Source organism: Aethalodelphis obliquidens, unplaced genomic scaffold (assembly GCF_003676395.1).
Source record: "Aethalodelphis obliquidens isolate GAN/ISIS:26980383/991018 unplaced genomic scaffold, ASM367639v1 scaffold4, whole genome shotgun sequence".
Lineage (NCBI taxonomy): Eukaryota > Metazoa > Chordata > Mammalia > Artiodactyla > Delphinidae > Aethalodelphis > Aethalodelphis obliquidens.
Window position 1 is genome coordinate 35,960,754 of NW_020837948.1, and position 24,540 is coordinate 35,985,293.

The following is a 24,540-nucleotide window of genomic DNA, read 5'->3' on the forward strand; positions in this document are numbered from 1 at the left end:
TCTGTTTCTTCACTGGGCTTTGAGGAGAACTCTGATCTTTGGCTGATGTTTAGTTTGTACACTTTGCTAGCAAGCATTTTTCATTATTGAGTGGGTTATAGATCACATTATTAGTGAATGGATTATAGGTCACATTTGCTGGTCCTTACTCCTCTTGAAATAGATTTTAGCACAACTCCTGTCTGGAAGGTTAATGTAACCTGACTTATTGATGTAAACTGGGCATATCCATTTGTAAATAGTCCAGATGAAGCTAAAATAAGATCATCAGGCCATTAGAAGGGTCATTTACATTTTGTTATTATAGTAAAATGGACTTCTATTGAGAAACTGCCCTTATGTTGGCTGGGGAGTGTGGAAGTATAATCTCTAAGTGCCTCCTTAGAATAAATGTTTATGTAAAGGGAAAAATTACATAGATAAAATACTGCTAATATTTTCATCTGCCAATATCTAAGCCATTCTTGATAAGCTTTAGGATTACCTACTCTACTTGCTCTTAATTCCTCTTTCTTTTCTTGTAAGACTCCATGTCTTATGATAAATGATTTCACTGCTTCCTTTTAATTTTAATAGGAAAAATGTAAGGTTTCCATATTTTTTTATTTTCAAAAAGTAACCCAATCTCATAAAAAGGATCGTTCACAAAGCTCTTTAGCATTAACCTCATTTAATTCCTTCATCATGCTTCAAAAGACCCATACCCCTTCTATGTTGCCAATATCTGGAAATCGCTACTTCCTCATTCTGCCAGTTTAGATTATACATTTCAGTTGTCTTTCAGAATTCAATTGGGTTAAAAGAGAAACTCATTAAAGCCTGTGGCATTATGTCTATTTTTTTGCCATAGCCTTCATGTGCCAGTTCAAGTTTTTAAGCATTATCTTCAAGAAGTCCCCAAAGGGGCTTCCCTGGTGGTGCAGTGGTTGAGAGTCCGCCTGCCGATGCAGGGGACACGGCATCGTTCCCCGGTCTGGGAAGATCCCACATGCTGCGGGGCGGCTGGGCCCGTGAGCCATGGCCGCTGAGCCTGCGCGTCCGGAGCCTGTGCTCCACAACAGGAGAGGCCACAACAGTGAGAGGCCCGCGTACCGCATAAAAAAAAAAAAGAAGGGTGAATTCAGAGTTAAGGTCAAAGCCTGATTCCTATAGTAGATATCAAGTAACGTGAATAGGTACCAAATAGAATGTAGAGAATTTTAGGCCTAAAGTAGTATCTCTGTTCCTTTTCCCATGCCGCGAGTCCTCTATGCCTCTGATAAATTAGGCTTATGAAGGTGGATAAAACATTTTCTGTATGTAGACTACGAAAGGTTTCAGCAGAAAGAATTTTCTGTCTTCTTTTTGTCACCTACTTCATACAGAGCTCTGCATATAAAGGACACACAGAAAAAAATATTGATAGATTTGACCTTTTGGGGTTACAATTTCCTGCTTTCATTTTAATGACACTTCAAAATACTTTAAGAAGCCTTATTCAAATCTGCATGGAAATCCCTACACTTTGATTCAATATCATTGCCTTTGGCATTTGCAGTGTGGTTAAGTTACATGTTGAAACTACAAAATCATCTTCTGACTTCACTTTTCAGAGTGTTCATGGGAAAAGTGGGTCCTTTATACTGGTCAGCTCTTATTTACCTTTGAAGAAAACAAAGAAAACCGAGAAAGCTCTGTGCATAAAACACATCATTATTGACACTAGACTGTTAGTCACCAAACACCATACAGATGTTTATTTTTCCCCATGTGAACTCTGTCTTGCAAATAGTCCTGAGGACTTGCTATTCCTAGCTGAATGCTCTGTAGAAGCTAAGGAATCCAATTCTTTTTAAGTTAAAACTGAAATCATCATAACCAGATAGATGTGGGCTTAAATACTGGTCCCATCATCTACAAATTTCATGACCTTAATCTGCTTATTTAACCTCCCTAGGCCTTGGTGTCCTCATCTGTGAAATAACATCTATTCAGAGGTTTGTGGTGAGGATTAAATGAAAAAAAACTACGTACGTAGAGTTCTTAACACTACCATTTAATAAATTGCTTATGTTTTTACTCCTGGGTTTACTCCTAGCTTGCCAAATCACATTAAATATGCTACTCTGTCCTTTTGTTTCCTCACACAAGAATTGGATGTAAGATCTATCACTTTTTACTTCTCTGGAATAATAGAATAACTCATGGTGGACTGAATTATTCTCAGTGAATACAGTGCTGGAAGTTCTTTTTTTTTTTAAAGAAATTATCACCAACCCTAGTTTTGTGACAAGATAAGCCATCTCATAATCTTAAAAGGTGTCATGAATGTTACCACAACAGTTTTTTAAAAAACGTAAGTTTTATGCAATTTAAAAAATTTTTTTAATTTTAAAATTTAAAAATGAAGTCATGTTATGTAGTATACCGCAGACTGGGAATACAATGAAAGGACGATTTGAACAGTTGAAAATAAAACAGCAGAGATATTCCATCATTCCAGGGATGATTGCTTTTAAGTTTTACACTTTATAACCTGTACACACATTCTCTTCCTAACAGTGAACCAACATATTGACAAATGTGGAAGACAAAATCCCAGAATATAATACTCATATATAATATTCAGATATTATAAAAGAATTAGTTTTGGGGGGTGGAGTGTAGAATTGGGAAGATGCAAACATCTTCTGCAAAGATGTATTATAGAAAGCTAATTCTTTTATAATATCTCAAATTTCTGTAGCTATTTTACAACCAGAAGCCATGTTATTTACCTTTAACAGACTCTTCCTCTGGAGCCAAGCACAAAGCTTGGTTGTGGGAAGATAAATACAGGAGGAGAAATAGAGAAGACTCCTGCGGAAGTAAGAATGCACTGGCACAATATGCTGTGTGCTCCATCTCCCATCCCAGAGAAGAGAATTTCTGGACTCATGAATGGAAACTTCGCATATAGTATAAATACTAAATTAAAACTCTTGGCACAGTGGGATTTCATACTCTGTATTCAAATTCTTCTAGACATTTTCATGGTTGATTTTAAGAAGAATAATAATGTTTTAAGAGGAAAAAATATTATATTACTTCTAAACGTTTTGGCTTCTCTGTTTAAACATAAATACAAATTAATATTCCTTGTTTGCCAATGTGTTGAGTATGAGCTGTCATCAGTATATTAATCACTACTTTTGAATATAACATTTTTTGCTTTTATTTCTAAAACATGGGTTTCTTGAAATCATTTATTTTGGCTCATAAGGTGATTATTTAATTTATTATGAGATAAAATTGAACATATTGCAGGCTTTAAAAAGCACCTATTAAGTATGTTAAGCAAAATTTTAGAAATGGAGACCTGTTGGAAATAAAAAGGTGTTTATTTGGGGTTTGTTAGGACTGTGGCCCAGGAGACATATATTCAAGAAGCACTTGAATTGTGTTCCACAGGACTATACAACAGGGGAGGCTTACAAAGGCAAAAAACACAAGGTTGCAGTTAGTTACATGAGTTGTTTATCAGTAATTATAATTGGAGCTGGGAAGAAATATGGGTGTTTGTTAAGTAAAGAGATTGGTTGGAATCCGAAATGGTTGCATAGTTACAGGGAGAGACCTTGAGACCGTAAGGCTGCAGCTGGCAGGTGTTGTTCTGAATACGGCTGGTGGTGTGCTTGGGCCTGGTACAGTTCAAAGACAGTTCAGGTTTTCAGTGGTGCAGAGATGTGTCTGAGACCAGATCCTCAATCACCTCCCTGCTCCATTTTGTACGCCTGCCTGTGATTACCCATTATAATATCAACTTGTCACCAAGTACCTTTGCTTTGCAGTATATTAAAAACTAAAAGAAGGTAAAGGGAACAGAATGGGGAGGAGGAAACGGAGCAGTAGCAAGAGAGTTTCACACAGCTTCAGGGAGCGTGCAGTTTTGTGCAAAGATTTGAAACAGCAATAGAATCTTATAGATAGAGGAAGCCCCAAAGCCGTACAGTCAGATGGTTCTGTTTCTCACCTAAGGAAACAGACCACTGAGGTGAAACGACATGACCACAATTGTCCAACCAATATGTAGTTATAGACGGTGCCAGGAGAAAAGTAGGATGTGTGAGTGGGATTGAAGAATGGGTTGTGTGGGGTATGTTGAAGTTCAACTACTGTTACTATGTGTCAAGCTTTATGATATGTTCTTACATACTTACAATCTCTTTTACTTTATCATAACAATCTTGTATATTAAATATTATTAACCAAGTTCCAAGGAAGTGAAGTAGTTTTCCCAATGACTCATGAGCATTATATTACAGATTCACATCCACATCTTGTAACCATATATATGGCCTTCTATACCTCACCGATTTGGTGAGTAAAGGCATTCCAAGTTGAGTTTGTTTGCAATAAGAAATGGGACTGATATGCTGGAGGAAGAGTAGATAAGACTCCTTGTTGGGAAGCTGTGAGACCTACGGAGAGTATTGCATCTATAAAAACAAATGTTCAAAAGCTTATATAGCAAATCCAGGGTGAGTTTGTTTCATACAACAAGACAGACTATTAGAGTATTAAAGCAGAAAGGAAGGGAGGGAGAGAGGGAATTAATAATATCTGAAGTAAAACTGAGCCTAGCTGATAAAAAATATTCTATGCATGTCTATGAATGATTGTAATATATATTAAGATCCAAAACAGCTAGAAAAACAAAAAGATGCAGCACATTGTGGCAGTAATTATCTCTATGTGGTTGGATTTTAGGTAATAGTTTTCTTCCTCATTCATTTCCTTTTGCTTCAAATCTTCTACAGGGAGCCTGCATGGATTTTATGATTTTAAAACATCAATTTCTATAAAAAGAAATACACACAATGGAAACTAGATTATTTGCTAAACTGAAAACATTGCTAAATTTTAAAATGTAACAGATATGAACTTGAAATAAAAATTAGAACAGCTTGTACTGACTTAGAATATGAATAGTTCATTATTTTATCAATGCATTGTTTTCCATCTTTTTTTCCTAATTAGGGTTAAAAATTTAATAGTCTATTTTTGATGAATTCTTCACAAGAAATGTGTAGTATTTAAATGTCAGCTTGTATATAAGTGGACACTCTCAGATACTTTAAAATTGTACTGTATTCCTAGGGAAATACTGAATCTTGATAGTTTAGGTTAGCCTAAACAATTTCAAGCATGACATTAAAGTTATATAAGCACATAGTAAACTCTTACTGATGGCATTTGGATTAGCTCCTTATGGTTTTTATGGGGAGTTTTTTGTATTTTTTTTGCTTTTTTTTTAACATCTTTATTGGAGTATAATTGCTTTACAATGGTGTGTTAGTTTCTCCTTTATAACAAAGTGAATCAGTTATACATATGTTACCATATCTCCTCTCTCTTGCGTCTCCCTCCCTCCCACCCTCCCTATCCCACCCCTCTAGGTGGTCACAAAGCACCGAGCTGATCTCCCTGTGCTATGCGGCTGCTTCCCACTAGCTATCTATTTTACTTTTGGTAGTGTATATATGTCCAGGCCACTCTCTCATTTTGTCACACTTTACCCTTCTCCCTCCCCATATCCTCAAGTCCATTCTCTAGTAGGTCTGTGTCTTTATTACTGTCTTGCCCCTAGGTTCTTCATGACATTTTTTTTCCCTTAAATTCCATATATATGTGTTAGCATATGGTATTTGTCTTTCTCTTTCTGACTTACTTCACTCTGTATGACAGAATCTAGGTCCATCCACCTCACTACAAATAACTCACTTTTGTTTCCTTTTATGGCTGAGTAATATTCCATTGTATATATATGCCACATCTTCTTTATCCATTCATCTGTCAATGGACACTTAGGCTGCTTCCATGTCCTGGCTATTGTAAATAGAGCTGCAATGAACATTTTGGTACCTGACTCCTTTTGAATTATGGTTTTCTCAGGGTATATGCCCAGTAGTGGGATTGCTGGGTCATATGGTAGTTCTATTTTTAGTTTTTTAAGGAACCTTCGTACTTTTCTCCATAGAGGCTGTGTCAATTTACATTCCTACCAACAGTGCAAGAGAGTTCCCTTTTCTCCACACCCTCTCCAGCATTTATTGTTTGTAGATTTTTTGAGGATGGCCATTCTGACTGGTTTGATATGATATCTCATTGTAGTTTTGATTTGCATTTCTCTAATGATTAATGATGTTGAGCATACTTTCATGTTTTTGTTGGCAATCTGTATATCTTCTTTGGAGAAATGTCTATTTAGGTCTTCTGCCCAGTTTTGGATTGGGTTGTTTGTTTTTTTGTTTTTGAGCTGCATGAGATGCTTGTAAATTTTTGAGATTAATCCTTTGTCAGTTGCTTCATTTGCAAATATTTTCTCCCATTCCGAGGGTTGTCTTTTCATCTTGTTTATGGTTTCCTTGGCTGTGTAAAAGCTTTTAGGTTTCATTAGGTCCCATTTGTTTATTTTTGTTTTTATTTCCATTTCTCTAGGAGGTGGGTCAAAAAGGATCTTGCTGTGATTTATGTCATAGAGTGTTCTGCCTATGATTTCCTCTAAGAGTTTGATAGTGTCTGACCTTACATTTAGGTCTTTAATCCATTTTGAGTTTATTTTGGTATATGGTGTTAGGAAGCGTTCTAATTTCATTCTTTTACATGTAGCTGTCCAGTTTTCCCAGCACCACTTATTGAAGGGGCAGTCTTTTCTCTACTGTATATTCTTGCCTCCTTTATCAAAGATAAGGTGATCATATGTGAGTGGGTTTATCTCTGGGATTTCTATCCTGTTCCATTGATCTATATTTCTGTTTTTGTGCCAGTACCATACTGTCTTGATTACTGTAGCTTTGTAGTATAGTCTGAAGTCAGGGAGCCTGATTCCTCCAGCTCAGTTTTTCTTTCTCAAGATTGCTTTGGCTATTCGGGGTCTTTTGTGTTTCCATACAAATTGTGAAATTTTTTGTTCTAGTTCTGTGAAAAATGCCAGTGGTAGTTTGATAGGGATTGCATTGAATCTGTACATTGTTTTGGGTAGTAGAGTCATTTTCACAATGTTGATTCTTCCAATCGAAGAACATGGTATATCTCTCCATCTATTTATATCATCTTTAATTTCTTTCATCAGTGTCTTATAATTTTCTGCATACAGGTCTTTTGTCTCCTTAGGTAAGTTTATTCCTAGATATTTTATTATTTTTGTTGCAGTGGTAAATGGGAGTGTTTCCTTAATTTCTCTTTCAGATTTTTCATCATTAGCCTATAGGAATGCTAGGGATTTCTGTGCATTAATTTTGTATCCTGCTACTTTACCAAATTCATTGATTAGCTCTGGTAGTTTTCTGGTAGCATCTTTAGGATTCTCTATGTATAGTATCATGTCATCTGCAAACAGTGACAGCTTTACTTCTTTTCCAATTTGGATTCCTTTTATTTCTTTTTCTTCTCTGATAAATGTGGCTATAACTTCCAAAACTTTGTTGAAAAATAGGGGTGAGAGTAGGCAACCTTGTCTTGTTCCTGATCTTAGTGGAAATGCTTTTAGTTTTTCACCATTGAGGACAATGTTTGCTGTGAGTTTGTCATAGGTGGCCTTTATTATGTTGAGGAAAGTTCCCTCTATGCCTACTTTCTGGAGGGTTTTTATCAAAAATGGGTGTTAAATTTTGTCAAAAGCTTTTTCTGCATCTATTGAGATGATCATATGGTTTTTCTCCTTCAATTTGTTAATATGGTGTAGCACATTGATTGATTTGCATATATTGAAGAATCCTTGAATTCCTGGAATAAACCCCACTTGATCATGGTGTATGATCCTTTCAATGTGCTGTTGGATTCTGTTTGCTAGTATTTTCTTGAGGATTTTTGCATCTATGTTCATCAGTGATATTGGCCTCTAGTTTTCTTTCTTTGTGACATCTTTGTCTGGTTTTGGTATCAGGGTGATGGTGGCCTCATGGAATGAGTTTGGCAGTGTTCCTCCCTCTGCTATATTTTGGAAGAGTTTGAGAAGGATAGGTGTTAGCTCTACTCGAAATGTTTGATGGAATTCACCTATGAATCTATCTGGTCTTGGGCTTTTGTTTGTTGGAAGATTTTTAATCACAGTTTCAATTTCAGTGCTTGTGATTGGAGTGCTCATATTTTCTATTTCTTCCTGGTTCAGTCTGGGAAGGTTGTGCATTTCTAACACTTTGTCCATTTCCTCCAGGTTGTCCATTTTATTGGCATAGAGTTGCCTGTAGTAATCTCATGATCCTTTGCATTTCTGCAGTGTCAGTTGTTACTTCTCCTTTTCCATTTCTAATTCTGTTGATTTGAGTCTTCTCCCTTTTTTGCTTGATGAGTCTGTCTAATGGTTTATCAATTTTGTTTATCTTCTCAAAGAACTAGCTTTTAGTTTTATTGATCTTTGCTATCATTCCCTTCATTTCTTTTTCATTTATTTGTGATCTGATCTTTATGATTTCTTTCCTTCTGCTAACTTAGGGGATTTTTTGTTCTTCTTTCTCTAATTGCTTTAGGTGTAAGGTTTGGTTGTTTATTCGAGATGTTTCCTGTTTCTTAACGTAGGATTGTATTGCTATAAACTTCCCTCTTAGAACTGCTTTTGCTGCATCCCGAAGGATTTGGGTTATTATGTTTTCATTGTCGTTTGTTTCTAGGTATTTTTTGATTTCCTCTTTGATTTCTTTAGTGATCTCTTGGTTACTAAGTAGTGTATTGTTTAGCCTCCATGTGTTTGGGTTTTTTACTGGTTTTTTCCTGTAATTGATATCTAGTCTCATAGCATTGTGTTCAGAAAAGATGCTTGATACGATTTCAATTTTCTTAAATTTACCAAGGCTTGATTTGTGACCCAACATATGATCTATCCTGGAGAATGTTCCATGAGCACTTGAGAAAAATGTGTATTCTGTTTTCGGATAGAATGTCCTATAAATATGAATTACGTCCATCTTGTTTAATGTATCATTTGAAGCTTGTGTTTCTTTATTTATTTTCATTTTGGATGATGTGTCCATTGATGAAAGTGGGGTGTTACAGTCCCCTACTATGATTGTGTTATTGTCGATTTCCCCGTTTATAGCTGTTAGTATTTGCCTTATGTATTGAGGTGCTCCTATATTGGGTGCATAAATATTTACAATTGTTATATCTTCTTCTTGGATTGATCCCTAGATCATTATGTAGTGTCCTACTTTGTCTCTTGTAATAGTCTTTATTTTAAAGTCTATTTGTTTGATATGAGAATTGCTACTCCAGCTTTCTTTTGATTTCCATTTGCTTGGGATAACTTTTTCCATCCCCTCACTTTCTGTTTGTATGTGTCCCTAGGTCTGAATTGGTCTCTTGTGGACAGCATATATATGGGTCTCGTTTTTGTATACATTCAGACAGTCTATGGCTTTTGGTTGGAACATTTAATCCATTTACATTTAAGGTAATTATCGATATGTATGTTCCTATTCCCATTTTCTTAATTGTTTTGGGTTTGCTATTGTAGGTTTTTTCCTTCTCTTGTGTTTCATGCCTAGAGAAGTTCCTTTAGCATTTGTTTTAAATTGGTTTGTTGGTGCTGAATTTTCTTAGCTTTTGCTTGTCTGTAAAGGCTTTATTTTCTCCATCAAATCTGAATGAGATCCTTGCTGGGTAGAGTAATCTTGATTGTAGGTTTTTCTCCTTCATCTCTTTAAATATGTCCTGCCACAGCCTTCTGGCTTGCAGAATTTCTGCTGAAAGATCAGCTGTTAACCTTATGGGAATTCCCTTGTGTGTTACTTGTTGTTTTTCCCTTGCTGCTTTTAATATGTTTTCTTTGTATTTAATTTTTGACAGTTTGATTAATATGTGTCTTGACATGTTTCTCCTTGGATTTATCCTGTATGGGACTCTCTGTGCTTCCTGGACTTGATTAACTATTTCCTTTTCCACATTAGGGAAGTTTTTGACTATAATCTCTTTAAATATTTTCTCAGTCCCTTTCTTTTTCTCTTCTTCTTCTGGGACCCCTATAATTTGAATGTTGGTGCATTTATTGTTGTCCCAGGGGTCTCTGAGACTGTCCTCAACTCTTTTCATTCTTTTTTCTTTATTCTGCTCTGCAGTAATTATTTCCACTATTTTATCTTCCAGGTCACTTATCCGTTCTTCTGCCTCAGTTGTTCTGCTGTTCATCCCATCTAGAGAATTTTTAATTTCATTTATTGTGTTGTTCTCACTGTTTGCTCTTTAGTTCTTCTAGGTCCTTGTTAAACATTTCTTGTATTTTCTCTATTCTATTTCCAAGATTTTGGATCATCTTTACTATCATTATTCTGAATTCTTTTTCAGGTAGACTGCCTATTTCCTCTTCATTTATTTGGTCTGGTGGGGTTTTTCCTTGCTCCTTCAACTGCTGTGTGTTTTTCTGTCTTCTCATTTTGTTGGGCCGATCCACGTCTGGTGGTGTGTTTTGGGGTGTCTGTGGCCTTATTATGATTTTAGTCAGCCTCTGTGCTAATGGGTGGGTTTGTGTTCCGGTCTTGCTAGTTGTTTGGCATAGGGTGTCCAGCACTGTAGCTTGCTGGTCGTTGAGTGAAGCTGGGTCTTGGTGTTGAGATGGAGATCTCTGGGAGATTTTCACCATTTGATATTACGTGGAGCTGGGAGATCTCTCGTGGACCAGTGTACTGAACTTGGCTCTCCCACCTCAGAGGCACAGCCCTGACGTCTGGCTGGAGCACCAAGAGCCTTTCATCCACACGGCTCAGATTAAAAGGGAGAAAAAATACTAAGAAAGAAAGAAAGAAGATAAAATAAAATAAAGTAAAATAAAATAAAATAAAGTCATTAAAATAAAAAGTAATTATTAAGAAAAATTTTTTTAATGTTAAACAAAAAAACGGACAGACAGAACCCTAGGACAACTGGTAAAATTAAAGCTATAAAGACAAAATCACACACAGTAGCATACACATATGCACTCACAAAAACAGAAAAAGGGGGACAATATATATATATATCTTTGCTCCCAAAGTCTACCTCCTCAGTTTGGGATGATTCGTTGTCTATCCAGGTATTACACGGATGCAGGGTACATCAAGTTGATTGTGGAGATGGAGATTTAATTCTCTGCTCCCGAGGCTGCTGGGAGAAATTTCCGTTTCTCTTCTTTGTTCACACAGCTCCCGGGGTTCAGCTTTGGGTTTGGCCCTGCCTCTGCATGTAGGTCACCTGAGGGCGTCAGTTCTTTGCTCAGACAGGATGGGGTTAAAGGAGCAGATTCAGGGGCTCTGGCTCACTCAGGCCGGGGGGAGGGAGGGGTATGGATGTGGGGCGAGCCTGCGGCGGCAGAGGCCAGCATGACGTTGCACCAGCCTGAGGCACGCTGTGCGTTTTCCCGGGGAAGTTGTCCCTGCGTCACGGGACTCTGGCAGTGGCAGGCTGCACAGGCTCCCAGGAGGGGAGGTGTGGATAGTGACCTGTGCTTGCACACGGGCTTCTTGGTGGTGGCAGCAGCAGCCTTAGCGTCTCATGCCCGTCTCTGGGGTCTGCGCTGATAGCCGCGGTTCACGCTGTCTCTTGACCTCCTTTAAGTGGCACTCTTAGTCCCCTCTCCTCACGCACCAGGAAACAAAGAGGGAAGAAAAATTCTCTTGCCTCTTAGGCAGGTCCAGACTTTTTCCCGGACTCCCTCCCGGCTAGCTGTGGCGCACTAACCCCCTTCAGGTTGTGTTCACGCAGCCAAACCCAGTCCTCTCCCTGGGATCCGACCGCAACCTGAGCCTCAGCTCCCAGCCCCCGCCCGCCCGTCGGGTAAGCAGACAAGCCTCTCGGGCTGGTGAGTGCCGGTCTGAACCGATCCTCTGTGTGGGAAGCTCTCTGCTTTGCCCTTTACACCCCTGTTGCTGCGCTCTCCTCCGTGGCTCCGAAGCTTCCCCCTTCCGCCACCAGCAGTCTCCGTCCGCGAAGGGGCTTCCTAGTGTGTGGAAACCTTTCCTCCTTCACGGCTCCCTCCCACTGGTGCAGGTTCCATCCCTATCCTTTCGTCTCTGTTTATTCTTTTTTCTTTTGCCCTACCCAGGTACGTGGGGAGTTTCTTGCCTTTTGGGAGGTCTGAGGTCTTCTGCCAGCGTTCAGTAGGTGTTCTGTAGGAGTTGTTCCACGTGTAGGTGTATTTCTGATGTATCTGTGGGGAGGAAGGTGATCTCCATGTCTTACTCTTCCGCCATCTTGAAGCTCCTCTCTCCTTATGTTTTTTTAATTTCACAGAATGTTACTACTTATGATGGTAGTTCTTGACCTGCTTTAAGGTTTTATTTCAATTTATCTGTTAAATATTGATGCCATTTTTTAAGGCCTATTTTCCTCTGATTTCTTTTTAGAAATCAATAAGAGCCATTTATTTTGCATTGTTTCTCCAAAAACGTCCTGACAAATGGGTAGTTTGTTTTCTTTGAAATTATTCAAACTGTTATAAGCCAAACATCACAAAGCTTATTTATAATGTGATCTTGTAATTACATATAATGTGACCTTGGAATACCATACAAATGATATAGCATTACGTTATATTCTTCTAGCTATTTTTTCCCCGCTTTAGAAATAAGATAATTCAGCATGACCTTCATACTGTCAAACTATTTCCAATAATTGACGTTCCCTGATGGAAATAATCATTTTTTTGACTGAGTATGAATTTGCTTCACTCACTTTAAAAATTTATAAATAAATGCACTTTTTTAAACTAACCAACTGCCTCAGCTGGCATTTGTAACCACACACAAATCATGCTCACAAAACTTTCCTATAATAACCATTTCATGTTAAGAACACCTGCTTTCTCAGAGCTGAGAGAGCTTCAGGCTGTATCAAAGTTTCTTCAAAGCCTTCAGACTGTGGTTTTACTATTCTCCTTGCATGAAATCTATGTCTGTGATTTCTTCAAGATGCTAACAATATACGTGCTATGGCTTTTGCTCATATCTTTGGGTTATGAGAAAATTCTTAGCTATTCTTCTCTAACAATTCCTTATGAATCCTCTTTACTGAGAATATGCTTTCTCAAAACACTTGTGATAACAAAAGGCTTATAATGCATTTCACATTGCTCACAACATTTAGCACATGGCCTTCACCCAACAAGAAAAATTAAAAATGTGAAAGGTCAAACCAGGTTCAAAGGAAGGGTGAAAAAGAAGGAAAAAAATAAACAGGAATAATAATGGTTAAGTATATTTTTCCCTTTTTTTGGATGTTTGTAGTGAGGTTTGAATATTTCTTTAACCAAATGAAATAAAACAAAATTTGGGTTTTTTCATATTCAGTAGTCTACATGTATTTGATTCAGCCTGGAAAGCTTCATAAATTATTTTTTTAAGAAAAAGGAAATAATATTATGTAAAATCTGAGGCAAGTATTTAAGCACAGCAATGACCAGAATTGAACAATCTTGCCCTCATATTTGGATCACCACGTATATATTTCCCTGAATAGGAGATAATAAAAATAAAAAGACCAAACAATTTATTGACTTTATTTATAACTGTACAACTTTGAATGTCAGAGAAAATCCACGCTCTTCCTTAACTTGTAGCTGATTCCACATAAGATAATGAATGTGCCAATAAGTATTGGCCACCTCCTTCCCTGCCAGAGGTAATGATTAAGTTGTGAGTGTGCATGTTTTTCAGGTGAAGAAAGTTTGGCAAAAGTGGTGGATCAAACATTTTGGAGTATTTTATTGCCTTTTTTAATGAATAGTATAAAATACTTATCAGCATTGAAATATGTTTGCCTGTCTAACAACATTTTAAATGGCATAAGTGGTGAACTATTTACAAATATTTGTTATTTGTGTTATGTTGTTCTGCGGGTTGAGGCAATATTCTTAATTAGCTTTAGTAAAATGTGACTTAGAAATTGGAGTTGAATAAGTCAGTATAATACAGGCAAAGCATTTATTTGTTTGGATTTTTAATTGAAATATTAAAGGTTTTGAAAACCTATAGGCATAGTTTCAAATCCTCTTTATCTAGGAAAATTACTTAATCACTGCCCAATTACTGTACCTTTTGCCGTCATATTTAACCCTTTCTGAGAAGATTCTACTCTGTAGGTTATATAAATGTTTTGTTCTAGTTCTTTTTGAATACAAGATTCCACAGTAATATTTACTCACATTCCAGGTCCCTTGGCTATTCATATGACCGCAAAATAAGCAAGAAAATAAAGGATAAGAAAGATAAAATAAATGCATTCAACTTTCTAAATTCTTAAGAAATATATTATTTCTTCAGCAGTCTTTTGAATGTCATTCATACAGTTACTTTTCAAATTTCATTTACTTTAATTATACAAAGTGTACTTGCTATAGGGTATGTTGAACGTTTCTCTAAATTCTTCTCTTGTGTGTATGTTTTTTTCCCCAGTTACTGGCTGACAAACAAAGTTCCCATCAAAAGACCCAGCACAGGTCTGCTCATGTATACCCTAGCCACAAGATTCTGTGATGAAATTCACCTGTATGGATTCTGGCCATTCCCTAAGGATCTGAATGGAAAAGCTGTCAAATATCATTACTATGATGACTTAAAATACAGGTACTTTTCCAATGCAAGCCCTCATAGAATGCCATTAGAATTCAAAACATTAAATGTGCTACATAATAGAGGAGCTCTGAAACTGACAACAGGAAAGTGCATAAAGCAATAAAGCACATCTGAAACATACAGACAGACTGAATATGCACTTCTTTTCTTGAAGATGCTTCCTAAGATTTGAAAACAGGATCCAAAACGAGACTGGGTTTCAGCATCCACCACTTATCTGAAAGGTGATAAAGGACGTTCATGAGAAATGCACTACCAACTGATGAAATACCTGCAAAGTGCTCTGAAAATTAAGTATTTTGACTTCAAGGGTCCTAGTAAGTGCCACTTCCACTAAGAACACAGTTTGAATGTATAATCAGTAGTGTTTACAAGATCCAACAATGCACTCGTCATTAGTTAATGAAGCAAAAATGTTCATCACTGTTGGGCTGCCGCTGCAACGCCAAGCACGTGAGAAGAGGAACCCAGGAACACAACTCAGCCCTTGGGGAAACTGAACCGTCCTGTCAGCAGAAATCAAGATGGAAACAGTTTGAGCAGTGAAATCCATAAGATTAAATAACTCAAATAAATGCCTTCAGTCAGGATTCTGAGTCTGATCATGAACTTTATGTTTTTGTTTCTGTTCTGTTTGCCTTCTGGAATCTCTTTTGGTTTGGGTATTGGGGTGCTTCGAAAATCCTTCTGAGATAAAAATGAATGAGGTAAATAACCTTCAAGTGATCATTTTTAAAGTTCTTGTATTTTTAAAGGGTTATCACACAATGACTTTGTAAAAAGAGTTTTATTTTGCACAACTCTAAACCTCCAGATTTTTTCCCAACAGTGTAGAAGGTACCAGATAAACTGTATCACTCAGTAATTTTGAGCCATTCTAAAGGAAAGATAAACTCTGTCATTTGATATGGTAAAATTAGCAGGAAAAAAATGTTCTTTTGGTACCAAAGATTATACTGATGTGTCTACATAACAAACCATTTTCCTTTCATGAAAATAACATATTAATATATTATTTATGCTACTAAAGCGAAAGTTGTCTCTAGGCATTTTAAATTTTCCAAATTCAAACTTTATTTTTATTTGAAGGAAGGTTCCACAGCTTTTACATTTCATAATGATTTTGTGGAAGCATTTTGCCCATTAGAATAAATGTTTGATAGGGCTGAAATGTGACTTTTCTTTGATATCCCCCTTGTTATTCAGATGGAAAGATTGGCATGCTTTCTAGATTATTGTTAAATTTTCTTAGAGCAGAAATAATATGATTAATAGAGTATTGTTTTCATCACGGAGATGATTAATTTTAAGAGGTTTAACAATGAAACTGTACATCAGTATTTTGCACTTCAGATTAATTAAATTGACCAATATTTTTTCTATAGTTAAATTTATTCACGTTATCACATTAATGTGTTTTCAGAGAAACACATGAAATTCTTTATAAAGTGATTTTTAAACATTTTAACACATAATAGAATTGACCAATAGGCCAATTTCTGGTAATTACTATGCTGGTAGGTAATTCTGATGGTAAATTGTTTCTTTAGAAAGCAGAAATACTGCGTTCCCATTTCTACTTTTGACCTGAAACAACATAGATTACTTCTTGTTTCTTAGGGAAGGCAGTCTGAGAAAAGAAGAAATAGCATGAGGAGTATGTATGTTTTGTTTCTTAGGGAAGACCGTCTGAAAAAGAATGAATAGCATAAAGAATATATATATATATTTGTTATCAAGAAAAAGGATATTCACAGTAACTACAGTTCTCAATATATTAATAATATGTGGTATTCTTTTTAAAAATATGATAGAACCTTGAGATACAGAAGATTATATTTCCTGAGAATTTATGTGTCTCTAAGAAAACAGAATAGAACCCATAAAATAGAATCCATAAAGACACATAGCTAAAAATGGATAGAATATGATGTACTTTTATCATTGAACCTTTTACCTCTTGGAAGTTTTTAAAGTACTAGATAAATATTTTGAATGTAAGGTTGAAAATCTGATTTACCCAATGAATCAAAAGTAGGTAATTACTTAATTTGGACTATTTGCAGACAAGTTGTTTGAGTAGCCTTTAATTTGAATTCAATAAAAATTTTGAAGTCATGAGTAAATTCTTGTAGATAAAATACATGTCAGAACTCATTAAAAGTATGTCTTAAAAAGCAGCAGCAAGGTACCTTGCCATTTTTACTGCATTTTCAACAAATGTGTTTAAACAATTTTAAGGCCACAGCAAAAACATCCCAGACATTCACTGTTCTGTGCATTGTTTATCTCATAGATGTACATAGAGTAGTGCCTTTTTAGCTTCACATTGCTTTGTTACCCTATGCTTTGTGTTCTCTAAATACAGTGCCCAGTTCTGAAAATGCTCAGCATATAAAAAGGGCTTCAGTATCGACTGAGACTATTTTTGTTCATCTCAGGGAACTTTCAATACTCAAGAATGAATTCAATTAAAGGCATTTAGTGTTCAAAGAAGACAAACTGTACAAGACCAATTCATTCCCTGTTGTATACCTTTCCATCTCCCCTTCCCCTTCGCGATCCACTGTGGCCTTCTTACGGGGATAGGGCAAGGAAATCACTGAAGGCTAACAGCAAGAATAAGAAAAAGAATTGAGATTTAACCGATCAGGGGGCAAAAGGGATAATGATGAAATCAAATTATAAATACATACTTGAAATATCTGGGGTTTTTTTTCTTTTGAGACTATCATACGTTCACTTCTTTAATATTTTATTTCCTTTTCACGATTTAAACCTGTACCTGGCAATGCTCAGGCAGCTGATTGTGAAATATTCCTGTCCTTTAGAGAACATGGTTGTTACTGTGCTGTTGACATGAAGAGGCCATGGAAACATTTTCATCATTATTACCCAGCCTGTTCTATACTTAAAATTAAGTTGCTGGAATAAAAATAATAAATCAGTAACAGACTTTTCTGGGCAAATCTAATGATTCAGCCCACAGGACTGATGAAATGACTGTGGAAGTTTTTCTGTCTGAAAGAAGGTGCTGGGCATTCAAATGTCTTTATGTATTGTATATCATACGAGATATATATCAGTTGCTAATGGGAATTTCTACATATATGCTTACAAAAACAATTTATTTAAATAATGCTATAGGTAGTGTACATACCAACTAGTTATTAAGCTAGTACACAGGAAAAGGGTGAACAAAGTAATTTATTTCTAATTGAGCCAGTTAGTCATAATGCACACAGTGTGGTATTTGGTTCATAAAAGAATTGTTTTCATGTGGTTATTGTTGGAGTATCTATAATTGTGGAAGGGGTGTAGGAAGAGTTATGTATAGTTAGTTGTTACCTCTACAAGTTTGAGAGTTTCCCCATCAGACATCAATATACCAACGTTTGACAGATTGAGCTAGAGAGGGTTATTGTTCCTATTTGATGGAAGAAAATCCAAATAAAGCCCACCTAGAAATAGATATTTTATTATATATGTGTTATAGATATATCTACATAGTACAAATAGACATGTGTGATGCATATATACAATGTTATATATGTGTGTCTGTGTGTATACACACTTAGTCTGTAACATACACACACTAGATTTGTGTTATGCTAATGTCTTCGGGGCCTGCACTGTGAAGCACTCTGGAGATAAGACCACTTTAGAATAAAGAAGTTCTTTTGAAACTTCAGTTGCTAACCTGCTTTAAAGGGATCTATTTATAACTGAATTCTACATTGTTCATACCTAGAGTTACAATAAGAGTCTAGTGTATCCAAATCTTTAAAAAAAAAAAAATTAAAAAAATGTCTTCAAGCTGGCAATGTATTTGAATTGCAGTTTTCAGATTGTGGCTCCAGACTCTGTGTCTCCCCATTTAAGTAGCACTTTTTAATAAATACTGTTTCTTTGTGTAGGCAAAAGCACAAGTGTTTCAAATGTATATAGCAGGGGGAAAAAAAAGAGTTTACAGAGATAGTATTGCTGCACAGGATAATTGCTACTGAGTATTTCTTACATCATTTGTGGAATTGAAAGATGAGGTTTATTCTGTCAAGTTCATTCTGTTCAACACTGTTTTTCCTTTTGTTTATGTATAGCAATTGGGTGTTACTGTTTTATCATTTGTAAAACTGTAAAATAAATTAAACCCCCATTTTTTTTCAATTTTTCTCTTATCTCTTATATCTAAGACCTCTGTTCCACTTTACATGTCAACATATGGTAGTGTAAAGCTTTAACAAGCTTTAGCTAGTGCTTCTGTTTTCCCTCCCCCTCAGCCCCACCCATTGGCAATTTGGCAAATCATTTATTTAAAGTGTATACCTGGCAATATGAACAATATCAAAAGCCCATGAACATCAGGAGATCCTTGACAGTTTTCTGTGTAGTGCATTCTGTTTGTGGTTGAGGGAATGGAGTGTTACACAAGTTACAGTCATTTATATCCAATTTGTATTCCCACTGACTGTTGTCAGTGGGTCACTCCAGCTTCGTGGCTGAAGAAGCCAGTGGCTCCTTACACATTGCACATTCATATGGCTTCCCTGTGGCTTGTGATGTTGACTGCTATTCCACTCACTTGGTGCTGTTTGCAGTTCACCTTCCAGGGGGTGATTCTGAAAACCGCATATTTAAATCTTCCATGGCTTTCTAGAACTGGCTAGTCTATGTTTTCAGACTGCACTATCTTCTCCAGAAATTATTAAATTTGTTTTCATGAGGTCACTTTTAACCTTTTGTAATTTTGAAACATTTGCTAGAGACCAACAATGAACCATTAACAATGGTTGATGAATATCAATCTTATTTGTATTTGCATAATTAACTTTTACTTTCAAAAATCTATATACAGTGGGGAATCCCTTTGTATTCTTGGGATATAATCAGACCTCATCATGAGCCTGTGAGATGCGAGCTGTAATATCCCATTTTTATAGATGTGAGATTATGTGATTTGCTGAAGGTCACAAAGCTCAGAAGTGAGAAAACAAGGATTTGAATCCAAGTGGTCTGTCTGACTTCAGCGTCCACCTCCTTAATGATCAGATTTTTTTTTTTTTTTTTTTTTTTTTTTTTTTGCGGTACGCGGGCCTCTCACTGCTGTGGCCTCTCCCGTTGCGGAGCACAGACTCCGGACACGCAGGCTCAGCGTCCATGGCTCACGGGCCCAGCCGCTCCGCGGCATGTGGGATCCTCCCGGACCGGGGCACGAAGCCGTGTCCCCTGCATCGGCAGGCGGACTCTCAACCACTGCGCCACCAGGGAAGCCCAATGATCAGATTTTGATGCCAACACTTTTTAACTGGCAAGAAGTTTCCTGGGAAACTTAGTTTGCAAATAAGTCATTATTTATGAAGCACAGATTAAAAGTTGAGGTAAGTCTATAGGCAGGGTATGTCATATAGACTTTGGGGCAGTCTAATAAGTGAAAAACAAATGATTATCTCTAATAACAAGAAGAACTATGCCTTCCAGGGCAGTGTCTCCTGGATGGTGCTGCATAAACACTGATAATTCTTGCTCCAAACTCTTCCTGTATTTTTTTCATGCAAGCTGGATTACTGTTATGTTAGAATCTGACTTTATGTACCACAAAATTGATCATACTGCAGTTATTTTAGAGTCTAATTATGAGATTTCTATACAAACATTTTAATTGAATCTGGGTGTTTCATCTCCATTAGCAATTTAGCATTAGATGATATTTACAGAACTATCTTAAGGTTGAAATTCTGCAGATGACTAAGTTCATCCATTTTATATTGATTTTTTTTTTTTACTAGTTTCCTTCTTTTCCTAAGAATGGAAGTAACCTAATCTCCAAATTAAGGAGCAGTTTAAATGATTTCCCCTATATACTGGCTTCATCATGCATGAGTTCATGAAAGCAAAACAAATAAATAAATAGCCTCAGAAGACTATAAGTATTATTCAATCCATTCTTAAAAGATAGACTTCCGTCACTTAGGTACTTAATTTCTGGAATCTCAATCAATAAATTATGTGAAAGAATCTAATGCTAACATAAATATCTCTTTTAAAAATATTTTTGCTTCCAGATTGCTGATTCCTGACTCAGTCAGAAATTCCAAAGTGGAATTTCTCAAGTGAACACAAGAGAACACTGGTCCAGGACAGGCTCCAAAAAATGTGCTCAGTGGATGACAACTCTGTATATCTCTTCCTTGGAGATTCAGAAAATACATTAACATAGAAAAAGATCAGAGAAATCTTGAGATAAAGAGAGATATTTCTATTGTTTAAAAAGTCATGGATAATTTTGTATATAACTTCCATTAAGTATGAAATTATGTTCTTCAGAACAGATTTTGGATAACACTTCTGAATACAGCAAACAACACAAAAGAAGGGAACAGATAAGAAGCTTCAGTTAGAAAGGTCGATGCTTACTTTATTCAGTGTTTTCTTCTCCCACAGGCCAAAATATTTTTTGAATAATATTTTCAAATAGGAAAATATTTTAAACATATATTTATTCTCTAAACTTTTTACATTAATTTTTACAGTAACAATTACTCTCTTTTCTAAAATAGTAATCATACCATGACTACATTCCTAAGAGCAGTCCCAAACCTAAACTTTATTGCTTATACTGGGCAATACACAAATTAGTTAGCTTTAAAACGTTAATAGCACAGGAAGGAAAAAACATGCTATGAGGTGATAGTTTGCATTTTCCGGAACAACTCAGTGTATTATAGTAAGCTGTGTCTCTGCTGTCTGTCCAGCCCAGCTTCCTTCACTCCAGCCTCCATCACCACACAGATGGGCTGTCTATAAGCACATCTGCCAGTGCTGCCAAAATGTAAACACACTCAGCTGGTAGCAGATGTTTTCCAGGAAAGATCACTACCACCAGAGTTGTGCTGCTTTGGATTCTGTGTTCGTCCATCTCCGTGATTTGGGCAGACGGTCATTGTGTTCAAATAGATCGTTTGTCTCTCAGGTAGAGAACAGTAACACGGTAGATGCAGGCTCCAATGTGTAATATTTACCATGTACATATGTGAAGAAATGTTTCTGAAGGCTCTCCTAATAAGTCAAGGATTTTCTTCTTTAAAATACGGGCTTTTATTTTAAGACTGTATTTGCTGAGTTCTCAAAGGTAAAACATAGGCTTAGTAAAAGAAAAGCACGAATACTTTCTGCTTTTCTACAGACATTGTAATTGTTAGTGTTCTTGTGAGCTGTTAGAATAATCATCTGTATTCATGGTTCACAGTCCTACTCTTTATCAATATACTGGGCATTCATTTACGGGGTAATTTTATTTAATTCTATAGACACTGATGGCATGTTTTCTTATGTGAGTTTATCAATTCTTTTAATATGTATGTGCAAATCTTGATGGCATGTAAAATCTAAAAATAATTTATCTTATAAAATGGTTACATTTATTCAACTTTTGTAAAGTAATACTACCTATTAGGCAGTATTATGAAACATGAGGAGTACCTTTTCTAATGGTTATAAAATTTTAGATGAAAGAGAAAAACATGAAAATAAATAATCATATCCTTTAGTGGCAAATGCTCTATTCCTAGAGTGCCCAGAGAGTTAGGGCAGTACAGAAGGGGCCAGGCAGAGAACACAGGCTACTTTGAAGGTGATTTGTAGTCAGGTGGTAAAATCAAGACAAACAATACTCCATTAACACGGAAGACCCAGTGGGGTTTTTTTTTGTTGTTTTTTCTTTTTTTGTTTTTATAATCTAATGAGTAGGGTTTGAGAAACTACTATCCTAAAAAACTGAAATATTAAACAATCCCTGCTTATGGAATTTACACAATTTCCACCCCGCTCCTGACCATACCTCCCCAGAATCATTGTTGAATTACAAGTTTTAATAAAGCTGAAATTCACCCTAAACCAAGCACTTACTACAAAGACCAAGTACCCGCAGACCTATTGAAATTATCCACTATACAAAACCCTCCACTTCCAAATGTCTCTGTCTTAATATTTACTTTGTATTTCCAACTTGAAGGAAGGCACATAAAAGAAAGCATCTTGTGCTTACTTCCAAGTAATGACTTTTTAAAGTGATTTATTTCTGTCACTTCAATACATGTTTCCAAATTACCGTGATTTTAAGTTTCACTTTGTGATGATTCCAGAATATGAAAATCCATATGCCCAAACTTTCCAAGACGTGGAATGGGAACCTTCTAATACTACTTCTCATTCAATGACCATGCCTTCTCTCATCTCTGTGGGCTCCTTTTCTTATGTCCTTACCTAAAACCGTGTTTCGATAAGATTTTTCTTGTCTTCTTTTATCATCACACCTCTAGAGATCTTATCAATTCCAATGCTTTGTAAAGTGGCAGATGTATGACCATGTGGAGATAATAAAATTAAGGAATCTATTCATAGAAAAATGTGCATATGTATGTCATATTCACAGTATAGGTTCCTTTTAAAACACAACTCAAAGGGGTTTTAATGTAAATACTCTATAGGGCAAATGCTTCCAGGAAACAGAAGTGTGGAACCAGGGTACCATAGACTGAATATATGTGTCCCTCCAAAATTCCTATGTTGAAACCCAATCCCCAATGTCATGGTATGTGGAGGGCCTCTGGGAGGTGATGAGGTCATGGGGGTGGAGTCCTCATGAATGAGATTAGTGTCCTAATAGAAGAGACCCAAGAGAGCTCCCTCACTTCCTACATCATGTGAGGACACAGCAAGAAGATGGCTGTTTTTGAACCAGGAAGCAGACCCTCAAACCACACACCAATCTGCTGGTGGTTTAATCTTGGACTTCCCAGTCTCCAGAACTGTGAGAAATAAATGTCTGTTGTTTATAAGCCACCTAGTCTATTATATTTTGTTATAGCCTATTGAGTGGGCTAAGACATGGGGAAAGTGTAACAGTAAAGGAGAGAAAGCCTATATAAAGATATGTTTTCCAACTGACTGCTTCTGTGAATACTGAGTGTGCAATCCCACTTGGACTATCTGAGGAAATTTATGATAAGGATCTCAGGATTCAAGGGGTGTAAAAAGGAAGCAATTATCCATCAGATCCTACCTTCCATTGAGAGTTTCTTTATGAGTCATAAATTCCCTGAACTTCTGAGTTGCACATATGAATTCTAAGCTAGCTCCCACAGGTGTCCCAAAGCATATGCTAGAAAAGCACCCAAGGAGCACGCAAGGAGGACAATGAACACTTGACACGTCTGCACAATACAGTTTGCTGAATTAGTGATTGAAATGAGAGGTGAGGCAGAGAAGAAATGAGATACTACCCAAGGTGTTTGCTATAGTCCTTCCAGGGCACCATTTGCATGGGCTTGGGCCCTCCATTAATTCCAATCCATAACCAACTCTCCAAATTGTTAGTTGGCTGTAAACTTTACAGAAGAATTTATGTGTGAGGATTAGTTTGGCAGCTATAGTTCCATCATCTGTAAATCATTCCACGTCGTAATTGGTATTCATCATCTTCTTTCCCAGAGCTCCCTCACTACAGCTAGTGTGGGTTTCTTACCCAACATGTGACCCAAATCTTCAAGGAGTCTGAGCACTTAGTTGACTTGTCTGTGGCAGACCCTGATTGCTGCAATCATCCACCCAGATTTATTTCTGGACCCCGAAGCACCAAGACACACCCAGTGAATCTTCCTGGTCCCAGATATACCCTCCCCCTTCCCCATCAAATAGCACCCACTCTAGCTCTTTGTCATGATCAGTGTCAATACCCTGCCAGCATCAGAACCTCTTTCCTTCCTATTGGTTCATTGGCACATGAGCAGCCCAATTTGATAAGGCAGTAATTCTAGCTTCCAGTTCATTGAGATCTTTACTGTGTCCCCTGGAAAAAACATTCCCACAGTAGAAATCAAGGCTTATAAGCTAAAAGAGTCTAAACTGTGAGTACATGAAACACAATTTTCAAATGGATTGACAAGGGTAATGGGAAGAGGAGCCAATGGTACCTTTATTAGTT

General features: G+C 36.6%; 1 protein-coding gene across 2 annotated transcripts in view; it reads left to right on the forward strand.

The window, feature by feature from the left end:
• The window catches only part of ST8SIA4 (ST8 alpha-N-acetyl-neuraminide alpha-2,8-sialyltransferase 4), a 104,640-nt gene extending 85,915 nt beyond the window's left edge, over positions 1–18,725 (forward strand). For both annotated transcript variants that reach the window (XM_027100538.1, XM_027100536.1), the window contains exon 5: positions 14,379–18,725. In XM_027100538.1, coding sequence (XP_026956339.1) covers positions 14,379–14,661 — 283 coding nt within the window. In that variant the 3' untranslated portion in view covers positions 14,662–18,725. The remainder of the gene's footprint in view (positions 1–14,378) is intronic.
• The last annotated feature ends 5,815 nt before the right edge of the window (positions 18,726–24,540 follow it).